General features: G+C 40.8%; 1 protein-coding gene across 6 annotated transcripts in view; it reads left to right on the top strand.

Annotated features, from left to right (window-relative positions):
- inpp4b (inositol polyphosphate-4-phosphatase type II B) overlaps positions 1-23306 on the top strand; it is a 469469-nt gene that overhangs the window by 179350 nt on the left and 266813 nt on the right. For all 6 annotated transcript variants that reach the window (XM_061881071.1, XM_061881076.1, XM_061881074.1 and 3 more), the window contains one exon: positions 4980-5059. In XM_061881071.1, coding sequence (XP_061737055.1) covers positions 4980-5059 — 80 coding nt within the window. The remainder of the gene's footprint in view (positions 1-4979; positions 5060-23306) is intronic.

The following is a 23306-nucleotide window of genomic DNA, read 5'->3' as shown; positions in this document are numbered from 1 at the left end:
GATACAACTTGATAGTCGATATCAATGTTGGAGTTTTGAGGGTTGGTCGATACCAAAATATCCAACACATTATCAGTGGTTGGATTCAAAACATGTTAGTGTTTCTTGTAAAGGTGTTTCGATACAAGTTGATAGAGGATACCGATATTGGAGTTTTGCGGGTTGGCCGATACCAATATTATCCAACACAATATCATTGGTCAGATTCCAAAACATGTTAGTGTTTCTTGTAAGGGTGTTCCTATACAAGTTGATAGAGGATACCGATATTGGAGTTTTGAGGGTTGGCCGATACCAATATTATTATCCAACATAATATCATTGGTCAGATTCAAAACATGTTAGTGTTTCTTGTAAGGGTGTCCCAAAACAAGTTGATACAGGATACTGATATTGGAGTTTTGAGGATTGGCTGATACCAATATTATTATCCAACATAATATCATTGGTCAGATTCAAAACATGTTAGTGTTTCTTGTAAGGGTGTCCCATTACAAGTTGATAGAGGATACCGATATTGGAGTTTTGACGGTTGGCCTATACCAATCCTATCCAACCCAATATCATTGGTCGGATTCCAAAACATGTTATTTCTAAAAATAAAAAGTACTCTAAATACTCTAAAAATGTTGGTCTTACTAAAAAAAAAATGCAGGCATTTAGTTAGATTCAGTGTTAAAAAAAATATGGTATCGCTCTCACAGAAATACATTTTTAAATATTTCGCTTTCATGGCTTTCTCAGTCAAAAAGGTTCCCGACCCCTGTCTTAGTGGTTTGTGTTGTGGTTTGTGCAGCCCTTTGAGACACTCGTGATTTAGGGCTATATAAGTAAACATTGATTGATTATCCAACACAATATCATTGGTTGGATTTCAAAACAAGTTAGTGTTTCTTGTAAGGGTGTTCCGATACAACTTGATAGAGGATGCCGATATTTTGGAGTTATGAGGGTTGGCCGATACCAAATTATCCAACATATTATCAGTGGTTGGATTCAAAACATGTTAGTGTTTCTTGTAAGGGTGTCCCGATACAACTTGATAGTCGATATCAATGTTGGAGTTTTGAGGGTTGGTCGATACCAAAATATCCAACACATTATCAGTGGTTGGATTCAAAACATGTTAGTGTTTCTTGTAAAGGTGTTTCGATACAAGTTGATAGAGGATACCGATATTGGAGTTTTGAGGGTTGGCTGATACCAATATTATCCAACACAATATCATTGGTCGGATTCCAAAACATGTCAGTGTTTCTTGTAAGGGTGTCCCAATACAAGTTAATAGAGGATACCGATATTGGAATTATGATGGTTGGCCGATACAAAATTATCCAACACATTATCAGTGGTCGGATTCAAAACATGTTAGTGTTTCTAGTAACGGTGTCCCAATACAACTTGATAGTCGATACCAATGTTGGAGTTTTGAGGGCTGGCCGATACCAATATTATCCACCACAATATCATTGGTCGGATTCAAAACACGTTAGTGTTTCTTGTAAGGGTGTCCCAATACAAGTTAATAGAGGATACCGATATTGGAATTTTGAGGGTTGGCCGATACCAATCTTATCCACCATAATATCATTGGTCGGATTCCAAAACATGTTAGTGTTTCTTGTAAGGATGTTCCTATACAAGTTGATACAGGATACCGATATTGGAGTTTTGAGGGTTGGCTGATACCAATATTATCCACCACAATATCATTTGTCGGATTCCAAAACATGTTAGTGTTTCTTGTAAGGATGTTCCTATACAAGTTGATAGAGGATACCGATATTGGAGTTTTGAGGGTTGGCCGATACCAATCCTATCCAACCCAATATCATTCAGCGGATTCCAAAACATGTTATTTCTAAAAATAAAAAGTACTCTAAATACTCTAAAAATGTTGGTCTTACTAAAAAAAAGATGCAGGCATTTAGTTATATTCAGTGTTAAAAAAATATGATATCGCTCTCACAGAAATACATTTTTAAATATTTCGCTTTCATGGCTTTCTCAGTCAAAAAGGTTCCCGACCCCTGTCTTAGTGGTTTGTGTTGTGGTTTGTGCAGCCCTTTGAGACACTCGTGATGTAGGGCTATATAAGTAAACATTGATTGATTATCCAACATAATATCATTGGTTGGATTTCAAAACAAGTTAGTGTTTCTAGTAAGGGTGTTCCGATACAACTTGATAGAGGATGCCGATATTTTGGAGTTATGACGGTTGGCCGATACCAAATTATCCAACATATTATCAGTGGTTGGATTCAAAACATGTTAGTGTTTCTTGTAAGGGTGTCCCGATACAACTTGATAGTCGATACCAAAGTTGGAGTTTTGAGGGTTGGCCGATACCAAATTATCCAACACAATATCATTGGTTGGATTGAAAACATGTTAGTGTTTCTTGTAAAGGTGTTTCGATACAAGTTGATAGAGGATACCGATATTGGAGTTTTGAGGGTTGGCCGATACCAATATTATCCAACACAATATCATTGGTCGGATTCCAAAACATGTTAGTGTTTCTTGTAAGGATGTTCCTATACAAGTTGATAGAGGATACCGATATTGGAGTTTTGAGGGTTGGCCGATACCAATATTATTATCCAACATAATATCATTGGTCAGATTCAAAACATGTTAGTGTTTCTTGTAAGGGTGTCCCAATACAAGTTGATAGAGGATACCGATATTGGAGTTTTGACGGTTGGCCGATACCAATACTATCCAACCCAATATCATTGGTCGGATTCCAAAACATGTTATTTCTAAAAATAAAAAGTACTCTAAATACTCTAAAAATGTTGGTCTTACTAAAAAAAAATGCACGCATTTAGTTATATTCAGTGTTAAAAAAATATGATATCGCTCTCACAGAAATACATTTTTAAATATTTCGCTTTCATGGCTTTCTCAATCAAAAAGGTTCCCGATGCCTGTCTTAGTGGTTTGTGTTGTGGTTTGTGCAGCCCTTTGAGACACTCGTGATTTAGGGCAATATAAGTAAACATTGATTGATTATCCAACACAATATCATTGGTTGGATTTCAAAACAAGTTAGTGTTTCTTGTAAGGGTGTTCCGATACAACTTGATAGAGGATGCCGATATTTTGGAGTTATGATGGTTGGCCGATACCAAATTATCCAACATATTATCAGTGGTTGGATTCAAAACATGTTAGTGTTTCTTGTAAGGGTGTCCCGATACAACTTGATAGTCGATACCAATGTTGGAGCTTTGAGGGTTGGCCGATACCAAATTATCCAACACAATATCATTGGTTGGATTCAAAACATGTTAGTGTTTCTTGTAAAGGTGTTTCGATACAAGTTGATAGAGGATTCCGATATTGGAGTTTTGAGGGTTGGCTGATACCAATATTATCCAACACAATATCATTGGTCGGATTCCAAAACATGTTAGTGTTTCTTGTAAGGATGTCTCAATACAAGTTAACAGAGGATACCGATATTGGAATTATGATGGTTGGCCGATACAAAATTATCCAACACATTATCATTGGTCGGATTCAAAACATGTTAGTGTTTCTAGTAACGGTGTCCCAATACAACTTGATAGTCGATACCAATGTTGGAGTTTTGAGGGTTGGCCGATACCAATATTATCCAACACAATATCATTGGTCAGATTCAAAACATGTTAGTGTTTCTTGTAAGGATGTTCCTATACAAGTTGATACAGGATACCGATATTGGAGTTTTGAGGGTTGGCCGATACCAATATTATCCACCATAATATCATTGGTCGGATTCCAAAACATGTTAGTGTTTCTTGTAAGGATGTTCCTATACAAGTTGATACAGGATACCGATATTGGAGTTTTGAGGGTTGGCCGATACCAATATTATCCACCACAATATCATTTGTCGGATTCCAAAACATGTTAGTGTTTCTTGTAAGGATGTTCCTATACAAGTTGATAGAGGATACCCATATTGGAGTTTTGAGGGTTGGCCGATACCAATACTATCCAACCCAATATCATTGGTCGGATTCCAAAACATGTTATTTCTAAAAATAAAAAGTACTCTAAATACTCTAAAAATGTTGGTCTTACTAAAAAAAAAATGCAGGCATTTAGTTATATTCAGTGTTAAAAAAATATGATATCGCTCTCACAGAAATACATTTTTAAATATTTCGCTTTCATGGCTTTCTCGGTCAAAAAGGTTCCCGATGCCTGTCTTAGTGGTTTGTGTTGTGGTTTGTGCAGCCCTTTGAGACACTCGTGATTTAGGGCTATATAAGTAAACATTGATTGATTGATTGAATATCATCATCCACAAATGTTTCATCCTTGCTCAGATTGATGGGGAAATTGCTGCTGGAGGCTCCCATTATAAACAATGTGAGGACGTGAGGAGCCCTCACACTTGTGATGTCATCGTCTGCTACTTCTGGTACAGGCAAGGCTTTTTATTGGCGACCAAAAGTTGCCAACTTTATCGTGGATGTTCTCTACTAAATCCTTTCAGCAAAAATATGGCAATATGGCGAAATGATCAAGTATGACACATAGAATGGAGCTGCTATCCCCGTTTAAATAAGAACATCTCATTTCAGTAGGCCTTTAAACCTGTTTTTTTTTTTTCTTCCCCCCCCCACTCCACTTCCTACGACGCCAGGATTCACCTTTTGTATCCGCTGTTAATTACTTGCTCAGTTAGCTTTGGCTCGCCGTCCTTGGCACACTTTTAGCCTCACGGTGTCTATGCGGCCCAGTGAGTGTGCAAATATCCACTTTTTTTATTTTTTTTCTATCCCTCCAAATACTCCTCACTTGGTTATTGATGGGCTCAGCCTCTCGTCTCTCTTCTTGACCCACTTGCGGTGCGGTGGCATGGTGCCCGCAGCAGACACGTGTCTGGCAAAAGTCAAAAAAAGAGAGGAAGACGAGGAACCGTCTCTGATGCCTCTGCGGAAGTAAACAATGCCATTTTTGTCTGTGTCTCGACAGAGCAGCTTCCTGGGCACCGCCGCCTTTTCCGTCAGCGATCTGCTTGGAGCCAAAGATGAACGACTGACCTTGCTTCTCAGGTAAGTTGTTGTTGTCCTCCACGCTCGCAAAGATGAGTTGGCATGGCAACAAACAAATCTTTTTACAAAATATCATTGGTCGGATTCAAAACATGTTAGTGTTTCTTGTAAGGGTGTCCCAATACAACTTGATACAGGATACTGATATTGGAGTTTTGAGGGTTGGCCGATACCAATATTATTATCCAACACAATATCATTGGTCGAATTCAAAACATGTTAGTGTTTCTTGTAAGGGTGTTCCGATACAACTTGATAGACGATACCAATATTGGAGTTTTGAGGGTTGGCCGATACCAATATTATCCTACACAATATCATTGGTCAGATTCAAAACATGTTAGTGTTTCTTGTAAGGGTGTCCAAATACAAGTTGATACAGGATACTGATATTGGAGTTTTGAGGGTTGGCCGATACCAATATTATTATCCAACATAATATCATCGGTCAGATTCCAGAACATGTTAGTGTTTCTTCAAGTGTTTCCCAATACAACTTGATAGACGATACCAATATTAGAGTTTTGAGGGTTGGCCGATACCAATTTTATTATCCAACATAATATCATTGGTCAGATTCAAAACATGTTAGTGTTTCTTGTAAGGGTGTCCCGATACAAGTTGATACAGGATACTGATATTGGAGTTTTGAGGGTTGGATGATACCAATATTATTATCCAACATGATATCATTGGTCATTCAAAACATGTTAGTGTCTCTTGTAAGGGTGTTTCGATACAAGTTGATAGAGGATACCGATATTGGAGTTTTGAGGGTTGGCCGATACCAATATTATTATCCAACACATTTTCAGTGGTTTGATCCAAAACATGTTAGTTTTTCTTGTAAGGGTGTCCTAATACAAGTTGATACAGGATACTGATATTGGAGTTTTGAGGGTTGGCCGATACCAATATTATTATCCAACATAATATCATTGGTCAGATTCAAAACATGTTAGTGTTTCTTGTAAGGGTGTTCCGATAAAACTTGATAGACGATACCAATATTGGAGTTTTGAGGGTTGGCCGATACCAATATTATCCAACACAATATCATTGGTCGGATTCAAAACATGTTAGTGTTTCTTGTAAGGGTGTCCCTTTACAACATGATACTGGATACTGATATTGGAGTTTTGAGGGTTGGCCGATACCAAAATTATTATCAAACATAATATCATTGGTCTGATTCAAAACGAGTTAGTGTTTCTTGTAAGGGTGTCCCAATACATCTTAATGGAGAATGCCAATATTTTGGAGTTATGATGGTTGGCCGATACCAAATTATCCAACACATAATCAGGGGTCGGATTCAAAACATGTTAGTGTTTCTTGTAAGGGTGTTTCGATACAGGTTGATAGAGGATACCGATATTGGAGTTTTGGGGGTTGGCCGATACCAATATTATTATCCAACATAATATCATTGGTCAGATTCCAGAACATGTTTGTGTTTCTTCAAGTGATTCCCAATCCAACTTGATAGGAGGTACTGGTGTTGGAGTTTTGATGGTTGGCCGATACCAATATTATCCAACATAATATCATCGGTCTGATTCAAAACATGTTAGTGTTTCTTGTAAGGGTGTCCCAATACAACTTGATTGAGGATACCAATATTAGAGTTTTGAGGGTTGGCCGATACCAATATTATCCAACACAATATCAGTGGTTGGATTCAAAACACGTTGGTGTTCCTCCTAGGTTTTTCCCAATACAAGTTGATAGAGGATACCGAAATTTGAGTTTTGAGGGTTGGCCGATACCAAAACATAATATCATCCGTCTGATTCAAAACATGTTAGTGTTTCTTGTAAGGGTGTCCCAATACAACTTGATAGTCGATACCGATATTGAAGTTTTGAGGGTTGGCCGATATCAATATTATCCAACATAATATCATTGTTTGGATTCAAAACACGTTAGTGTTCCTCCTAGTTTCTCCTAGTTTTTTCCCAATACAACTTGATAGAGGATACCAAAATTTGAGTTTTGAGGGTTGGCCGATACCAATATTATCCAACACAATATCATTGGTCGTATTCAAAACATGTTAGTGTTTCTTGTAACGGTGTTCCGATACAAGTTGAAAGAGGCTACCGATATTGGAGTTTTGATGGTTAGCCGATACCAATATTATCCACCACAATATCATTGGTCGAAAACATGTTAGTGTTTCTTGTAAGGGTGTCAAAAATACAAGTTGATACAGGATACTGATATTGAAATTTGAGGTTTTGGCCGATACCAATATTATCCACCACAATATCATCGGTCGGATTCAAAACATGTTAGTGTTTCTTGTAAGGGTGTCCCAATACAACTTGATTGAAGATACTGATATTGGAGTTTTGAGGGTTGGCCGATACCAATATTATCCAACACAATATCATTGCTCAGATTCCAAAACATGTTAGTGTTTCTTGTAAGGGTGTTTCATTACAACATAATAGAGGATGCCGATATTGGAGTTTTGAGGGTTGGCTGATACCAAATTATCCACCACAATATCATTGGTCGGATTCAAAACATGTTGGTGTTTCTTGTAAGGGTGTCCCAATACAACTTGATACAGGATATTGATATTGGAGTTTTGATGGTTGGCTGATACCAATATTATCCAACACAATATCATTGCTCAGATTCTCTTGTAAGGCTGTCCCAATACAACTTGATAGAGGATGCCGATATTTTGGAGTTATGATGGTTGGCCGATACCAAATTATCCAACACATTATCAGTGGTTGGATTCAAAACATGTTAGTGTTTCTTGTAAAGGTGTTTCAATACAACATAATAGAGGATGCCGATATTGGTGTTTTGAGCGTTGGCCGATACCAAATTATCCACCACAATATCATTGGTCGGATTCAAAACATGTTAGTGTTTCTTGTAAGGATGTCCCAATACAACTTGATAGAAGATACCGATGTTGGAGTGTGGATGGTTGGCCGATACCAATATTATCCAACACAATATCATTGGTCGGATTCAAAACATGTTAGTGTTTCCTTTAAGGATGTCCCAATACAAGTTGTTACAGGATACCGATATTGGAGTTTTGAGGGTTGGCCGATACCAATAATATCCACCACAATATCATTGGTCGGATTCAAAACATTTTAGTGTTTCTTGTATGGGTGAAGTTGATAGTGCGTGTCCTCCTTAATTCGTCACATTTCATGTGTCAGGTAAACGGTGACGAATGAGACCCTTCCAGCTGTATGCCGCTCCCTCGGCTCTCGTCCAATCATATTGCTCGGATCTCTCCTTTTTGGCATGCCTCTTTGTTGTTGTGTGGTTTTAACTGCAGAGAAGAACCCCTTCCAACACTAACTACCCCTCCTAAAGTAACTGCCAGTTACTTTAATCCCTTTGAGCAGCAAGTAGACGCTCCACAAAGAAAGTGAGGTGTAAACGGTTACCATGGCGACACTGACTGTTACGACTGTGGTTTCTCGTCTGAAAATTGTCAAATTGGCTGCAGCCGCAGTCTAATTAAATACACACAATAGTTGATGGATTTTTATGCAAACAGTACAGGACGCAGTCAACTGCTAACTGATGTTCCCTTCACGTGTAACGCGGCCCCCTTTGACGGTCTTCTTTTTGTTACGCTTTTCATTTCCTGTCGGGGATGGTGTCCTGACAAATGACGGTATGATCTGCCACGACCCTTATTTGCACCCGCCTTGTTCAGGTGGCCAAGTCCTCCAGAGATGTTTTTAATAGCCGTGTCTTTGCATTGTACGTCGCTCCCTCTCGCATGAATGTCACTTATCCAACTCCATTCGTCAGCAGGGGGATTAGTGAGGACGTGGAAAGAAAGTCATTATCTATTAGGGGAAAATGACCGCGACCCCCAAAGGGACAAGCGGTAGAAAATGCATGGATGGATTTTATTTTTTACCACACTTTTTCGTCTTGTGAATTAATGGTGAAGCAAACATTTACAGGGTTTGGAAATACAAACCCCGTTTCCATATGAGTTGGGAAATTGTGTTAGATGTAAATACAAACAGAATACAATGATTTGCAAATCCTTTTCAAGCCATATTCAGTTGAATATGCTACAAAGACAACATATTTGATGTTCAAACTTATTTTTGTTGCAAATAATCATTAACTTTTTAAATTTGATGCCAGCAACACGTGACAAAGAAGTTGGGAAAGGTGGCAATAAATACTGATCAAGTTGAGGAATGCTCATCAAACACTTATTTGGAACATCCCACAGGTGTGCAGGCTAATTGGGAACAGGTGGGTGCCATGATTGGGTATAAAAACAGCTTCCCAAAAAAATGCTCAGTCTTTCACAAGAAAGGATGGGGCGAGGTACACCCCTCTGTCCACAACTGCGTGAGCAAATAGTCAAACAGTTTAAGAACAACGTTTCTCAAAGTGCAATTGCAAGAAATTTGGGGATTTCAACATCTACGCTCCATAATATCATCAAAAGGTTCAGAGAATCTGGAGAAATCACTCCATGTAAGCGGCATGGCCGGAAACCAACATTGGATGACCGTGACCTTCCATCCCTCAGACGGCACTGTATAAAAAACCGACATCAATCTCTAAAGGATATCACCACATGGGCTCAGGAAAACTTCAAAAAACCACTGTCACTAAATACAGTTTGTCGCTACATCTGCAAGTGCAAGTTAAAGCTCTACTATGTAAAGTGAAAGCCATTTATCAACAACATCCAGAAACGCTGCCGGCTTCTCTGGGCCCGAGATCATCTAAAATGGACTGATGCAAAGTGGAAAAGTGTTCTGTGGTCTGACGAGTCCACATTTTAAATTGTATTTGGAAATATTCGAAATCGTGTCACCCACACTGTTATCAATGCAAAGTTCAAAAGCCAGCATCTGTGATGGTATGGGGGTGTATTAGTGCCCAAGGTATGGGTAACTTACACATCTGTGAAGGCACCATTAATGCTGAAAGGTACATACAGCTTTTGGAACAACATATGCTGCCATCTAAGCTCCGTCTTTTTCATGGACGCCCCTGCTTATTTCAGCAAGACAATGCCAAGCCACATTCAGCACGTGTTACAACAGCGTGGCTTTGTAAAAAAAAAAAAAAAAGTGCAGGTACTTTCCTGGCCCGCCTGCAGTCCAGACCTTTTCTCTCATGGAAAATGTGTGGCGCATTATAAAGCCTAAAATACGACAGCGGTGACCCCGGACTGTTGAAGGACTGAAGCTCTACATAAAACAAGAATGGGAAAGAATTCCACTTTCAAAGCTTCAACAATTATTTTCCTCAGTTCCCAAACGTTTGAGAGTTGTTACTGAAAGCCACTACTAGCGACCACGCAGTCTGATAGTTTATATATCAATGATGAAATATTTACATTGCAACACATGCCAATACGGCCTTTTTAGTTTACTAAATTACAATTTTAAATTTCCCACAGAGTTTCTTGTTGAAAACGTTTGTGACGTTATTGGTTGTAGCGGACATATTAGCCCAGCACCACACACGGCTAAAAGTCGTCTCTTTTCATCGCAGAATTACACAGTATTCTGGACATCTTGGTTGCTGAATCTTTTGCAATTTGTTCAATTAATAATGGAGACGTCAAAGAAGAATGCTGTTGGTGGAAAGCAATGGATTGCAGCTGCCTTTAGCAACCGAAACACAGCTGGTGTTTCTTTGTTTGTTGTGAAGCTTTAGCGAACATGTTTCTCTACCATATGTCAACCAGCAAGTTTTTGGATGAGAAAATTGCGATATTAAGTCGGCTCTTACCGGAGACATGTACGGAGTTAGCGTCCTCCTGCAGCAGCTGTCAAAAAGGCAGCTGTGATCTCGGCTCCTCCATTGGCATCTCTCAGAGACACTGGCGGTCACCGGAGCCCTCTGACTTTCAGGTGAAGTGAAGTGAATTATATTTATATAGCGCTTTTTCCTCTAGTGACTCAAAGCGCTTTACCCAATATCTAAGTTACAATTAAACCAGTGTGTGTGGCACTGGGAGCAGGTGGGTAAAGTGCCTTGCCCAAGGACACAACGGCATTGACTAGGAAGGCGCAAGCGGGGATCAAACCTGCAACCCTTAAGTTTCTGGCACGGCCCCTCTACCAACCGAGCTAAACTATGACTTTATAATCTCACTAAAATACTATTAACACAAGCAGATAAGGGATTTTCCAGAATTATCCTAGTAAATGTGTCTAATAACATCTGAATCGCTCCTACTGCACTCCCCTGTTTCTTTTTACTAGTGCTACACTCTAAATTTCCTCAGATAAGGGATTTTCCAGAATTAACCTAATAAATGTGTCTAATAACATCTGAATCGCTCCCAATGTATAGTCTTTTTTGTTTTTTTTTGTATTTAGAGTCCTTTGCCATGGGCCAAGGACCCTATTGAAACTGCTGTGTTTTATTATTATTCCGCACCTACGCACTGTAATTTGACCCCCTTAACATGCTTCAAAACTCACCAAATTTGACACACACGTCGGTCCGGCAAACTTTCCCAACCTATTAAAGAACCAAACCCCAAAAATTAAAATTGCTTTTTAACGCCCCCTAGGAAAAAAAAAAAAAAAAGACTGCTTGTAACTTCTGTTAGGAATGTCGTAGAGACATGAAACGAAAACCTCTATGTAGGGCCAACTTAGACCTACATTTCATAATGATACCTTCTAGGGCAAAAATCAACAAAAATTTTGTCAAAATCCCTTCAAAGCAAAATTTGCCTAAAAAAATGCACTTTTTGTCTCTTTGCGCTATAATTTGACCCCCTTAAAATGCTTCAAAACTCACCAAACTTGGCACACACATCAGGACTGGCAAAAATTGCAATCTAAAAAAAAAAAAAAAAACATAAAAATTGCGCTCTAGCACAATTTTTGAATAAAACACAGAAAAAAATGCTCCTGGGAAGAAAACACAGACAAAACTGCTTGTAACTTCAGGTAGGAATGTCGGAAACACATGAAACAAAAACTTCTATGTAGGTCTCACTTAGACCTACATTTTACTAATTGACATCTTTCAGCAAAAATCCACAGGAAGTTGGCAAATACCCCTTCAAAACAAAAGTTTTGTAAAAACCCGTCACCTTTCTTCAAACATTATCTCCTCTGAGCGGACTGTCGTTTCGGCTTCAAACTCGCACAGGAGAGAGTTTGAACCCTTCTGATTAAAAGTTATTGAAAGAGTTGTGCTCTTACTGCTCCGGTTTTGATTTTATGACCCTTCAAAGAACCACTGCGCTGATGCTGCTGCGCTGCTGTTGTCTCAAGATGGCTACTACCACTGGACAAAAGTATTGGGACACTTAGGACCAACAGTAGACAATGACAATGTGAAATGGAATTAAATCTTTTTTGTCCTCAAAATTCTACACACAATACCCTATAATAATAGTAGCTACTATCCATGCTTCTCCCGCTTATCCGGGTTTGGGTCACGGGGGCAGCAGCCAAAGGCGGGCCCGACCATCGTTGCTTGCAGCTTTAATTTTTTCTTTTTTCTAGTGCTTCACTCTAACTTTACTCAGATAAGGGATTTTCCAGAATTAACCTAATAAATGTGTCTAATAACATCTGAATCGCTCCCAATGTATAGTCTTTGTTTTTTTTGTATTTAGGTCCTTTGCCATGGGCCAAGGACCCTATTGAAACTGCTGTGTTTTATTATTATTCCGCACCTACGCGCTGTAATTTGACCCCCTTAACATGCTTCAAAACTCACCAAATTTGACACACACGTCGGTATAGCAAACCTTCCCAACATATTAAGCAACCAATCCCCCAAAATGAAAATTGCGCTCTAGCGCCCCCTAGGAAAAATTTACAGACAAAACTGCATGTAACTTCTGTTAGGAATGTCATAGCGACATGAAACAAAAACTCCTATGTAGGTCTGACTTAGACCCATTTTTCATACACTCACTTATTTCAGCAAAATTCTACAAGAAGTTGGCAAAAACCCCTTCAAAATACAATTTTTGCAAAAAATGCTATTTTTGCCTCTTTGCGCTGTAATTTGACCCCTTTAAAATGCTTCAAAAGTCACCAAACTTGGCACACACATGAGGACTGGCGAATATTGCGATCGAATGAAAAAACCAAACCCCAAAACTCAAAATTGCGCTCTAGCGCTATTTTTGAATAAACCACTGAAAAAACTGCTCCTAGGAAGAAAACACAGACAAAATTGCTTGTAACTTCCGGTAAGAATGTCGGAGAGACATGAAACAAAAACCTCTATGTAGGTCTCGCTTAGACCTACATTTCATAGATTGACAACCCGCAACAAAAATCAACAGGAAGTTTGCAATCCCCCCTTCAAAACAAAAGTTTTGTAAAAAACGGTCACCTTTCTTCAAACATTATCTCCTCTGAGTGCGTTTGTTGTTTTGGCTTCAAACTCGCACAGAAGAGAGATTGAACCTTTCTGATTAAAAGAATAGGACAGAGTTTTGATAAGTTCTCAGGTTTTGATTTTACGCGCCTTCAAAGAACCCCTGTGCAAAGTCTCCTAAAAAATGTCATTTTTGCCTCTTTGAGCTGTTATTTGACCCCCTTAAAATGCTTCTAAACTCACCAAACTTGGCACACACATCAGGTCTGGCAAAAATTGCGATCTGATGAAAAAACCTAACCTCAAAACTCAAAATTGCGCTCTACCGCCCCCCTAGGAATACAACACGGACAAACTGCTCCTAGGAAGAAAACACAGACAAAACTGCTTGTAACTTCCGGTAGGAATGTTAGACAGACATGAAACAAAACACACTATGTAGGTCTCACTTAGACCTACATTTTAATAACCAACATACGTTTGCAAAAATCAACAGGAAGTTTGATATTTTCACTTCAATACAACAACTGCATTACTTTCACAATGCATTAGATTCTCAAAATGGCTCCAAGGTGTCTTCTAACGCTTATCCGGCCGTGGGTCTCGGGGGCAGCAGCCAAAGGAGGACCCGACCAACGCTGCTTGCAGCTTTAATTTATTTTATTTTCTAGTCCTTCACTCTAACTTTCCTCATCCGCAAATCTTTCATCTTCGCTCAAATGAATGGTGAAATCGTCGCTTTCTCGGTCCGAATCGCTCTCGCTGCTGGTGGCTGTGATTATAAACAATGTTCAGATGTGAGGAGCTCCACAACCCGTGACGTCACGTGCACATCGTCTGCTACTTCCGGTACAGGCAAGGCTTTTTTATCAGCGACCAAAAGTTGCGAACTTTATCGTGGATGTTCTCTACTAAATCCTTTAAGCACAAATATGGCAATATCGCAAAATGATCAAGTATGACACATAGAATGGACCTGCTATCCCCGTTTCAATAAGAAAATCTCGTTTCAGTAGGCCTTTAAAAGAAAAGGTGATGTAACACAGTGGTGAACATGTCCTTTCCCAACTACTTTGGCACGTGTGGCAGCCATGAAATTCTAAGTTACAGTATTTCCTTGAATAGCCGCCGGGCATGTAATATGCGCCTGCCCTGAAATAATGGCGGGTCAAACTCACTCCTCAAATTTATAAGCGCATGCTTACTTTTACCGCCGGGTCAAATTAGTGACGTCACGAGTGCAGCTACCCCTGTCGTCATTTTTAAAATGGCGGAGGAGTTTTTTTTTGTTTTGCTTATACTATATGTAAACCACAGCCATACAAATCGCACTCATGGTTGTGATATAAAACAACTTTAACACTCTTACTAATATGCGCCACACTCTGTGAACCCACACCAAACACATTTCTGGAGAACATCGGCTCTGTAACACATTATAAACACAACATAATAATTACCCAGATCGCCATGCATCCATGCTTCTTACCGGCTATATCAGGGGTAGGGAACCTATGGCTCTCGAGAGCCAGATGTGGCTCTTTTGATGACTGCATCTGGCTCTCCGATAAATCTTAGCTGACATTGCTTAACACGATAAGTAATGAATAATTCCGCTGGTAATCACAGTGTCAAAACTAACGTTCAAAATACAAAACATTCTCATGCATTTTAATCCATCCATCCGGTTTCTACCGCACCTGTTCAAGAAGTCACGTTAATGGTAAGAAGTATTTTATTTACCGTCGGTTAGCTTCAGAATAACAATGATATTAAAAAGAATAAGAGACTTGTTAAACTCTGAAAATGTTGGTCTTACTTAAAAATTCACGCATTTAGTTGTATTCAGTCTTAAAAAAAATTATAATATGGCTCTCACGGAAATACTTTTTAAAATATTTGGCTTGTATGGCTCCCTCAGCCAAAAAGGTTCCCAACCCCTGGGCTATATTATACACCCTGTTAGCAACAAACCCCGCCCCCCTCCCCTCCGTGTGTGGTTGAGGTGGGCGGGGTTGGGGGGCGCCGGGGTGTATAATATAATCAGTAAAAGTCATGGATGCAATGTATTCTGGGTAGTTGTTATATTGCATTTATAATGTGTTACAGAGCAGATGTTCTCCAGAAATGTTTGTTATTCTTGTTTGGTGTGGGTTCACAGTGTGGCGCATATTAGTAAGAGTGTTAAAGTTGTTTATATATATGTGGGGCGGTTTAGCTCGGTTGGTAGAGCGGCCGTGTCAGCAACTTGAGGGTTGCAGGTTCCGCCATCCTTGCCGTTGTGTCCTCGGGCAAGACACTTTACCCACCTGCTCCCAGTGCCACCCACACTGGTTTAAAAATGTAACTCAGATATTGGGTTTCACTTTTAAAGCGCTTTGAGTCACTAGAGAAAAGCGCCAAATAACTATAATTCACTTAACTTCACAGATGTTCTCCAGAAATGTTTGTTATTCTTGTTTGGTGTGGGTTCACAGAGTGGCGCATATTAGTAAGAGTGTTAAAGTTGTTTATATCACAACCTTTAGTGTAAACGGTGTGGCTGTTGACCAAGTATGCATTGCAATCTCATACTAAAAGCAGCGAAATGCATGCGTCCAGATAGCATGGTGTAAAGGTGTGCGTGATGACATGTTGTAGAGCAGTGGTCCTCAACCACCGGGCCGCGGCCCAGAAGAATTTTTTATTAAGTTTTTTTAAATGTGCTTTTCATGATGGTATCCTTAAATCACACCCAATTGTTTTACTGCATGCCATTGGTAAGCGGCGGCTATTCAAGGAAATACGGTAATTATTATTTGCAAAAAAAAAAAAAAGTTTGTGATTTTGTACATTAAATATTTTGTCTTTGTAGTGCATTCAACTGAATATGGGTTGAAAAGGATTTGCAAATCATTGTATTCTGTTTATATTTACATCTAACACAATTTCCCAAGGGCTTCACGGTGGCAGAGGGGTTAGTGCGTCTGCCTCACAATACGAAGCTCCTGCAGTCCTGGGTTCAAATCCAGGCACGGGATCTTTCTGTGAGCATGTTCTCCCTGTGAATGCGTGGGTTCCCTCCGGGTACTCCGGCTTCCTCCCACCTCCAAAGACATGCACCTGGGGATAGGTTGATTGGCAACACTAAATTGGCCCTAGTGTGTGAATGTTGTCTGTCTATCTGTGTTGGCCCTGCGATGAGGTGGCGACTTGTCCAGGGTGTACCCCGCCTTCCGCCCCACTAGCTGAGATAGGCGCAAGCGCCCCCCGCCACCCCAAAAGGGAATAAGCGGTAGAAAATGGATGGATGGATGTCTTTGTAGTGCATTCAACTGAATATGGGTTGAAAAGGATTTGCAAATCATTGTATTCTGTTTATATTTACATCTAACACAAGGGCTTCACGGTGGAAGAGGGGTTAGTGCGTCTGCCTCACAATACGAAGCTCCTGCAGTCCTGGGTTCAAATCCAGGCACGGGATCTGTGTGGAGTTTGCATGTTCTCCCCGTGAATGCGTGGGTTCCCTCCGGGTACTCCGGCTTCCTCCCACTTCCAAAGACATGCACCTGGGGATAGGTTGATTGGCAACACTAAATTGGCCCTAGTGTGTGAATGTTGTCTGTCTATCTGTGTTGGCCCTGCGATGAGGTGGCGACTTGTCCAGGGTGTACCCCGCCTTCCGCCCGATTGTAGCTGAGATAGGCGCCAGCGCCCCCCGCGACCCCGGAAGGGAATAAGCGGTAGAAAATGGATGGATGGATGGACAATTTCCCAAGGGCTTCACGGTGGCAGAGGGGTTAGTGCGTCTGCCTCACAATACGAAGTTCCTGCAGTCCTGGGTTCAAATCCAGGCTCGGGATCTTTCTGTGTGGAGTTTGCATGTTCTCCCCGTGAATGCGTGGGTTCCCTCCGGGTACTCCAGCGCCCCCCGCCACCCCAAAAGGGAATAAGCGGTAGAAAATGGATATGGATGGACAATTTCCCAACTCATATGGGACGGCGTGGCGCAGTGGGAGAGTGGCCGTGCGCAACCCGAGGGTCCCTGGTTCAATCCCCACCTAGTACCAACCTCGTCGCGTCCGTTGTGTCCTGAGCAAGACACTTCACCCTTGCTCCTGATGGGTGCTGGTTAGGGCCTTGCATGGCAGCTCCCTCCATCAGTGTGTGAATGTGTGTGTGAATGTGGAAATAGTGTCAAAGCGCTTTGAGTACCTTGAAGGTAGAAAAGCGCTATACAAGTACAACCCATTTACCATTTATATGGAAACGTTCATTTTGCAGCATTTATCGGTCTATAATATCGGCGGTCCGATATTATCAGCATGCAATACAAAATCCGGGCGTGACCTCCCGTGCAGCCTTTTGCTCCCTGCAGAGAGAAGACAGTAAATCCACCGGCGCTGGCCCGGCTACGCGCGGACTGAGACGCGCCATAAGTCACCCGGGGAAGCAATGAGCTCCTGTACTGTGAGTCATGCGTCACCTCCAGCCGCACGTAGCGGACTTCCAAAAAAAAAAAAAAAAAAACGTCTGGGATTGTCTTCCGTGCGTGCTCTTTAGTCCGGGTGTGGAGCACAGCAAGAGACACAAAGATGTCACGGCTGCAGACCCGGTCCTTAATAATGCATGTAGTGTTTGCACACTTGGGGGCGGGGGGGGTATGTCCAAGGACGCCGTCTTCTCGCCCTCCGTCGCTCAGCTACACGCGTGGCCTCTAAATGGGATGAATGCGAGGATGCCACCTCCCGCCATTGAAACCGCAGCATGACCATTTCTATATATTCTTTTTTATTATTGTTATTTCCATGTCCCGCTTGTGCATTCATAGGTGCTCCCCGGGGACTTTCACACAGAGACCTGCAGGCGTTTTGCATTTATTATCCTATCGTCTGCGTGAAAGCCACCAGGGAAAAGGCCGCCCAATGCATGGATAATACATGAATAGTGATAAGAATTGTAGATTTATTGACATTAAATATCTAATGTGGGCTCAGCTTCATGGCTGCCAGCCTTTCTAGCATCAGTCTGTTGCGTAATAGCACTAAAAACAACAACAAAAATCACTCGCCTTAACAAAAACACACTGAAAATGCTCCAAATTCTGAGCAATTTCTTTCCTTTTGCAGTGCCTTAACCCTGGATGCTTCATTTACTTGGTGCCCTCAGTCTCCTCTAGGATAAAATGTGTCTTCAAATACGTGACCGCGAAATAACGAAAATAAACACACATGCTACCCTGATGCTTTGTCTGAGCACTGAATGCTTTAGTGTTACTTGGTGCCCACAGTCTCCTCTTGAAAAAAAATCTCTCCTCGAATGCATGGCTAGAGAATGTCAAAAATAAGATACTAATGTTGGCTTACTCTTCTTCTGTACCTTCAATCTGGAGGATACATTTTTTTACTTCAGTCTCAATTTTGCTGGAGCACTCCGTTTACTTAGTGCCCTCAGTCTCCTCTAGGATGAAATGTGTCTTCAAATACATGACCGCGAAATAACGAAAATAAATACACATGCTACCCTGATGCTTTGTCTGAGCACTGAATGTTTTAGTGTTACTTGGTGCCCGCAGTCTCTTCTTGAAAAAATCTCTCCTCGAATGCATGGCTAGAAAATGTCAAAAATAAGATGCTAATGTTGGCTTACTCTTTTTCTGTACATTCAATCTGGAAGATACATTCTTATACTTCAGTCTCAACTTTGCTGGAGCAATCCGTTTACTTAGTGCCCTCAGTCTCCTCTCGGATAAAATGTGTCTTCAAATACATGACGGCGAAATAACGAAAATAAACACACATGCTACCCTGATGCTTTGTCTGAGCACTGAATGCTTTAGTGTTACTTGGTGCCCGCAGTCTCCTCTTGAAAAAATCTCTCCTCGAATGCATGGCTAGAAATTGTCAAAAATAAGATACTAATGTTGGCTTACTCTTCTTCTGTACCTTCAATCTGGAAGATACATTCTTTTACTTCAGTCTCAACTTTGCTGGAGCACTCCGTTTACTTAGTGCCCTCAGTCTCCTCTAGGAGAAAATGTGTCTTCAAATACATGACAGCGAAATGATGAAGATAAGCACACATGCTTACCCGGATGCTGTGTCTGAGCACTGAATGCTTTAGTGTTACTTGGTGCCCGCAGTCTCCTCTTGAAAAAAAATCTCTCCTCGAATGCATGGCTAGAAAATGTCAAAAATAAGATGCTAATGTTGGCTTACTCTTTTTCTGTACCTTCAATCTGGAAGATACATTCTTATACTTCAGTCTCAACTTTCCTGGAGCTCTCCGTTTACTTAGTGCCCTCAGTTTCCTCACGGATAAAATGTGTCTTCAAATACATGATGGCGAAATGATGAAGATAAACACACTTGCTTACCCGGATGCTGTGTCTGAGCACTGAATGCTTTAGTGTTACTTGGTGCCCGCAGTCTCCTCTTGAAAAAATCTCTCCTCGAATGCATGGCTAGAAAATGTCAAAAAATAAGATGCTAATGTTGTCTTACTCTTTTTCTGTACCTTCAATCTGGAAGATACATTCTTATACTTCAGTCTCAACTTTGCTGGAGCACTCTGTTTACTTAGTGCCCTCAGTCTCCTCTCGGATAAAATGTGTCTTCAAATACATGACGGCGAAATAATGAAGATAAACACACATGCTTACCCGGATGCTGTGTCTGAGCACTGAATGTTTTAGTGTTACTTGGTGCCCGCAGTCTCCTTTTGAAAAAATCTCTCCTCGAATGCATGGTTCAAAATTGTCAAAAATAAGATGCTAATGTTGGCTTACTCTTTTTCTGTACCTTCAATCTGGAAGATACATTCTTATACTTCAGTCTCAACTTTGCTGGAGCACTCCGTTTACTTAGTGCCCTTAGTCTCCTCTCGGAGAAAATGTGTCTTCAAATACATGACAGCGAAATGATGAAGATAAACACATATGCTTACCTGGATGCTGTGTCTGAGCACTGAATGCTTTAGTGTTACTTGGTGCCCGCAGTCTCCTCTTGAAAAAAATCTCTCCTCGAATGCATGGCTAGAAAATGTCAAAAATAAGATGCTAATGTCGGCTTACTCTTTTTCTGTACCTTCAATCTGGAAGATACATTCTTATACTTCAGTCTCAACTTTGCTGGAGCACTCCGTTTACTTAGTGCCCTCAGTCTCCTCTCGGATAAAATGTGTCTTCAAATACATGACCGCGAAATGATGAAGATAAACACACTTGCTTACCCGGATGCTGTGTCTGAGCACTGAATGCTTTAGTGTTACTTGGTGCCCGCAGTCTCCTCTTGAAAAAATCTCTCCTCGAATGCATGGCTAGAAAATGTCAAAAATAAGATACTAATGTTGGCTTACTCTTCTTCTGTATCTTCAATCTGGAAGATACATTCTTTTACTTCAGTCTCAACTTTGCTGGAGCACTCCGTTTACTTAGTGCCCTCAGTCTCCTCTCGGATAAAATGTGTCTTCAAATACATGACGGCGAAATGATAAAGATAAGCACACATGCTTACCCGGATGCTGTGTCTGAGCACTGAATGCTTTAGTGTTACTTGGTGCCCGCAGTCTCCTCTTGAAAAAATCTCTCCTCGAATGCATGGCTAGAAAATGTCAAAAATAAGATACTAATGTTGGCTTACTCTTCTTCTGTACCTTCAATCTGGAAGATACATTATTTTACTTCAGTCTCAACTTTGCTGGAGCACTCCATTTACTTAGGGCTCTCAGTCTCCTCTAGGATAAAATGTGTCTTCAAATACATGACCGCGAAATAACGAAAATAAACACACATGCGACCCTGATGCTTTGTCTGAGCACTGAATGCTTTAGTGTTACTTGGTGCCCGCAGTCTCCTCTTGAAAAAATCTCTCCTCGAATGCATGGCTAGAAAATGTCAAAAATAATCTCTCCTCGAATGCATGGCTAGAAAATGTCAAAAATAAGATGCTAATGTCGGCTTACTCTTTTTCTGTACCTTCAATCTGGAAGATACATTCTTATACTTCAGTCTCAACTTTGCTGGAGCACTCCGTTTACTTAGTGCCCTCAGTCTCCTCTCGGATAAAATGTGTCTTCAAATACATGACGGCGAAATGATGAAGATAAACACACTTGCTTACCCGGATGCTGTGTCTGAGCACTGAATGCTTTAGTGTTACTTGGTGCCCGCAGTCTCCTCTTGAAAAAATCTCTCCTCGAATGCATGGCTAGAAAATGTCAAAAATAAGATACTAATGTTGGCTTACTCTTCTTCTGTATCTTCAATCTGGAAGATACATTCTTTTACTTCAGTCTCAACTTTGCTGGAGCACTCCGTTTACTTAGTGCCCTCAGTCTCCTCTCGGATAAAATGTGTCTTCAAATACATGACGGCGAAATGATAAAGATAAGCACACATGCTTACCCGGATGCTGTGTCTGAGCACTGAATGCTTTAGTGTTACTTGGTGCCCGCAGTCTCCTCTTGAAAAAATCTCTCCTCGAATGCATGGCTAGAAAATGTCAAAAATAAGATACTAATGTTGGCTTACTCTTCTTCTGTACCTTCAATCTGGAAGATACATTATTTTACTTCAGTCTCAACTTTGCTGGAGCACTCCATTTACTTAGGGCTCTCAGTCTCCTCTAGGATAAAATGTGTCTTCAAATACATGACCGCGAAATAACGAAAATAAACACACATGCGACCCTGATGCTTTGTCTGAGCACTGAATGCTTTAGTGTTACTTGGTGCCCGCAGTCTCCTCTTGAAAAAATCTCTCCTCGAATGCATGGCTAGAAAATGTCAAAAATAATCTCTCCTCGAATGCATGGCTAGAAAATGTCAAAAATAAGATGCTAATGTCGGCTTACTCTTTTTCTGTACCTTCAATCTGGAAGATACCTTTTTATACTTTAGTTTCAACTTTGCTGGAGTACTCCGTTTACTTAGTGCCCTCAGTCTCCTCTCGGATAAAATGTGTCTTCGAATACATGACAGCGAAATGATGAAGATAAACACACATGCCTACCGGATGCTGTGTCTGAGTACTGAATGCTTTAGTGTTACTTGGTGCCCGCAGTCTGCTCTTGAATAACATCTCTCCTCGAATGTATGGCTAAAGAATGTCGAGGATAATATGGTAATGTTGGCATTCCCTTTTTCTGTGCCTTCAATCTGCCAGCTACATTCGTATACTTCACAGTCTCAACTTTGCTGCAGAACTCCGTTTACTTGGTGCCCTCAGTCTCCTCTCGGATAAAATGTGTCTTCAAATACACGGCAGCGAAATGACGAAATAAAACACAGATGTTAATGTGAGCTTACTCTTGAGGCAGTGTCTGAGCACTGAATGCTTCATGTTACTTGGTGCCCTCAGTCTCCTCCTGAATAAAATCTCCCCTCAAAGGCATGGCTACAGAACGTCAAAAATAATATGCTATTGTTGGGTTCCCCTTTTTCTGTGCCTTCAATCTGCCAGCTACATTCGTATACTTCACAGTCTCAACTTTGCTGCGGAACTCCGTTTACTTGGTGCCCTCAGTCTCCTCTCGGATCAAATGTGTCTTCAAATACACGGCAGCGAAATGACGAAATAAAACAAAGATGTTAATGTGAGCTTACTCTTGAGGCTGTGTCTGAGCACTGAATGCTTCATGTTACTTGGTGCCCTCAGTCTCCTCCTGAATAAAATCTCCCCTCAAAGGCATGGCTACAGAACGTCAAAAATAATATGCTATTGTTGGGTTCCCCTTTTTCTGTGCCTTCAATCTGCCAGCTACATTCGTATACAACTTTGCTGCAGAACTCCGTTTACTTGGTGCCCTCAGTCTCCTCTCGGATAAAATGTGTCTTCAAATACATGGCAGCGAAATGACGAAAATAAACACACATGCTAATGTTAACTAAACCTTATGCTGTGTCTGAGCACTAAATGCTTTAATGTTACTTGGTGCCC

The sequence above is a fragment of the Nerophis ophidion genome, linkage group LG20 (assembly GCF_033978795.1).
Source record: "Nerophis ophidion isolate RoL-2023_Sa linkage group LG20, RoL_Noph_v1.0, whole genome shotgun sequence".
NCBI lineage: Eukaryota > Metazoa > Chordata > Actinopteri > Syngnathiformes > Syngnathidae > Nerophis > Nerophis ophidion.
This window is presented reverse-complemented; position numbering and strand designations above follow the sequence as displayed.